Source organism: Physeter macrocephalus, chromosome 18 (assembly GCF_002837175.3).
Source record: "Physeter macrocephalus isolate SW-GA chromosome 18, ASM283717v5, whole genome shotgun sequence".
Taxonomy (NCBI): domain Eukaryota; kingdom Metazoa; phylum Chordata; class Mammalia; order Artiodactyla; family Physeteridae; genus Physeter; species Physeter macrocephalus.
Window position 1 is genome coordinate 48,800,820 of NC_041231.1, and position 2,796 is coordinate 48,803,615.

General features: G+C 37.6%; 1 protein-coding gene across 1 annotated transcript in view; it reads right to left on the reverse strand.

The window, feature by feature from the left end:
• ULK4 (unc-51 like kinase 4) overlaps positions 1-2,796 on the reverse strand; it is a 591,889-nt gene that overhangs the window by 574,542 nt on the left and 14,551 nt on the right. The window contains exons 3-4 of the mRNA XM_024117044.3: positions 2,435-2,534; positions 250-389 (exon numbers count right to left, since the gene is read on the reverse strand). Coding sequence (XP_023972812.1) covers positions 250-389; positions 2,435-2,534 — 240 coding nt within the window. The remainder of the gene's footprint in view (positions 1-249; positions 390-2,434; positions 2,535-2,796) is intronic.

The window sequence follows — 2,796 nt, forward strand, 5'->3', positions numbered from 1 at the left end:
CTCCGCAATGGGAGAGGCGAGGCCACAACAGTGAGAGGCCCGCGTACCAAAAAAAAAAAAAAGCTACTTCAATAGGTAGCTAAATAGGAACCTAAAATATAGTACTATGTACTTCCTTTTGTTTAAAAAAAATGTTAAGTTAAAATTTCAAGATGTTCTATATCAAAATTGTATCTAAAAATAAAAACATCTTTGAGGAAGCCCTATAAATTGAAACACAAACAGGAAATCAAAACTTTCATGAATTACCTTCCCAGGAGAAATGTCACAAAAGAGAATGCCAAGTTGATGAAGATGATGTAATCCAGTAATCAGGTCAATCCCAAATTCTCTTACAACATCTTCTGGGAGGTTTTCGTCTTGAGCAATAACCATTTCTAAGGAACCACCTGCAAGTTGATTAAAATCACCCACTTTAACCCACCAATATTACACAGTGCCTCTGGGAGGTTCCATGCTGGGACCTGAGCATTAAAACATGATCAAATCAGTATACCTGGACAGTCTGGCAGGGGAAACATACATGTTAACAAACAGTGGTCCAAGCACCATAAAGGAAACCTCCACGCTCCAGAGCCAGCTCAGGGAGAACGACTGCTCAGACTGTAAGAACAGTCAATAAATAAGCCAGTGGGATGAAGGGAGAATCACTCTGGTGCTGTGATTTCTCACTCCAGATCCCTCAGGAAAGAAACAGCTACAAAAGTTAGTGTTAAATACTAACCTAAGCTGTGCACTTTAATCACATTGTGCAAAGTACAGTTATGTTTACTCCTGTGCAATGTTAGGTCACGTTCTACAAGAACTGCATGACAAAAAAAGGTGCTCTTCCTTAACAGTTAGAAAATCACAAACTCTGACATACACCACTGATGAAATAAAAGGCCAATGGCAGACACACTGCAAACTCCATTTCTATACCGTACCAGGGTTCCACTCACATCTACCATCTAAGTGCCAGAAACAAACTTTTCTTTTTTTTTTTTTAGGGTCAAGATTATAACAGGAGTCAAGTTCAGAGAAAGTGAAGTCTTAGCTGGCATCTGAAAGTTCAATCAGAATTAGTGCCATGAAGGTAGGAGTATTTTGGGGTTTGTTCATTTTGTTTGGCAGGTGAGGAACCATTCCAAACACAGGCATAAATTAGAGTTAGGCTATTACAATGGCCAGGGGTCACAAACAACAGCTGAAGCAAAAAGTAAAACAGGTTGAGTGCCCTGATCACCTCAAAAGTGTGTACATCTCATGAAAGTAATTAAACCACAGACTCCTCCTATTGATTCAGAAAAATAAAACGCAAATAAGTTATTATTCCAAATAACCTCTTTAATGATTGTTTTAAATTCTAAGTGCCAGTACGTAGGAGATTCATAAAGCTATAAATAATTACATTTCATCTTAATATTTAATGATTATTTATTATTACTCAGTGTATAAATAGAAGTACACTAACCATGGTACTTGTTACATTTTTTCCTAAAGACACTGAAACTAAAAGCCCAGATAATACAGTACCTATGTATTCAGTCACATTTCTTCCTGTATACAGTCCTAGAAAGTTATATCAAGCAAGAGCTATAACATGTTATCTCTAATTATTGCTAGGTGGTGGTATGTGTTGATTCATCTTTGTATTTTTCCATATTGCTTAAGTTTTTAAGAGCAAGTATCCTTTGCATAAAAATAAAAAGATAAGCACTTTATAAACTAATTAGCTAATAGCTAGTTGACCTAAAATACTTTCTTTTTACTGAATGGGAAAGCTTTTTTGATCAATAATCACTAAAAAATATTTCTAAGTGTTATGTAGGTGTTTTAGCATTATTTTATACCAAAGTAAAGTTAACCCCAAATTGAATTTTACATGTCTTCCTCTTACCAAACACCTTTGCCCTTTTCCAGTCCCTAATATCCATCAAGCAATAGGTGTTCAAGTTAACGTACTCAATAGTATCAACACTGCTTATATTTGTAATAGAAGAAAAATGGAAAACAGCAAAAACTACATCAGGGCTTCCCTGGTGGCACAGTGGTTAAGAATCCACCTGCCAAAACAGGGGACACAGGTTCGAGCCTTGGTCCAGGATGATCCCACGTGCCGCAGAGCAACTAAGCCCATGCGCCACAACTACTGAGCCTGCGCTCTAGAGCCCGTGAGTCACAACTAGTGAGCCCACGTGCCACAACTACTGAAGCTCGCGTAGAGCCTGTGCTCTGCAACAAGAGAGGCCACCGCAACGAGAAGCCCACTCACTGCAACAAAGAGTAACCCCTGCTCGCCACAACTAGAGAAAGCCTGCACAAAGCAACAAAGACCCAACACAGCCAAAAATAAATAAGATAAATTTATATAAAAAAAAAAAAAACTACATCATATGTTTTTTCAAAACTATATATTGTGGCTACAATCATAGCACTTCTTACATGATCTTACCTGTGCAGAGTTCCACGACTAGCCAGAGATGATTACTGGTTTCATACCATTCATGAAAAGTTACAATATTCTTGTGTTTAATTTCATGGGTGAGACGAACCTATAAAAACACACAGCATTCACACTAAAATAAAAAAGTTCTTAAACCCTTACATCTATTAAGAAACACCTAAATACACAACTGGGAAATAAATAAGAAAACACTGGAATGTATTCAGTGGAATTCTATACAGACATTAAGAATGATGGTTAAGAAGGCTGGTGACATGGAAAAATGCTAATTCAATGTACAGTCTTTAAAAACAAACAAAACCAGGGCTTCCCTGGTGGCACAGTGGTTGAGAGTCCGCCTGCCAATGCAG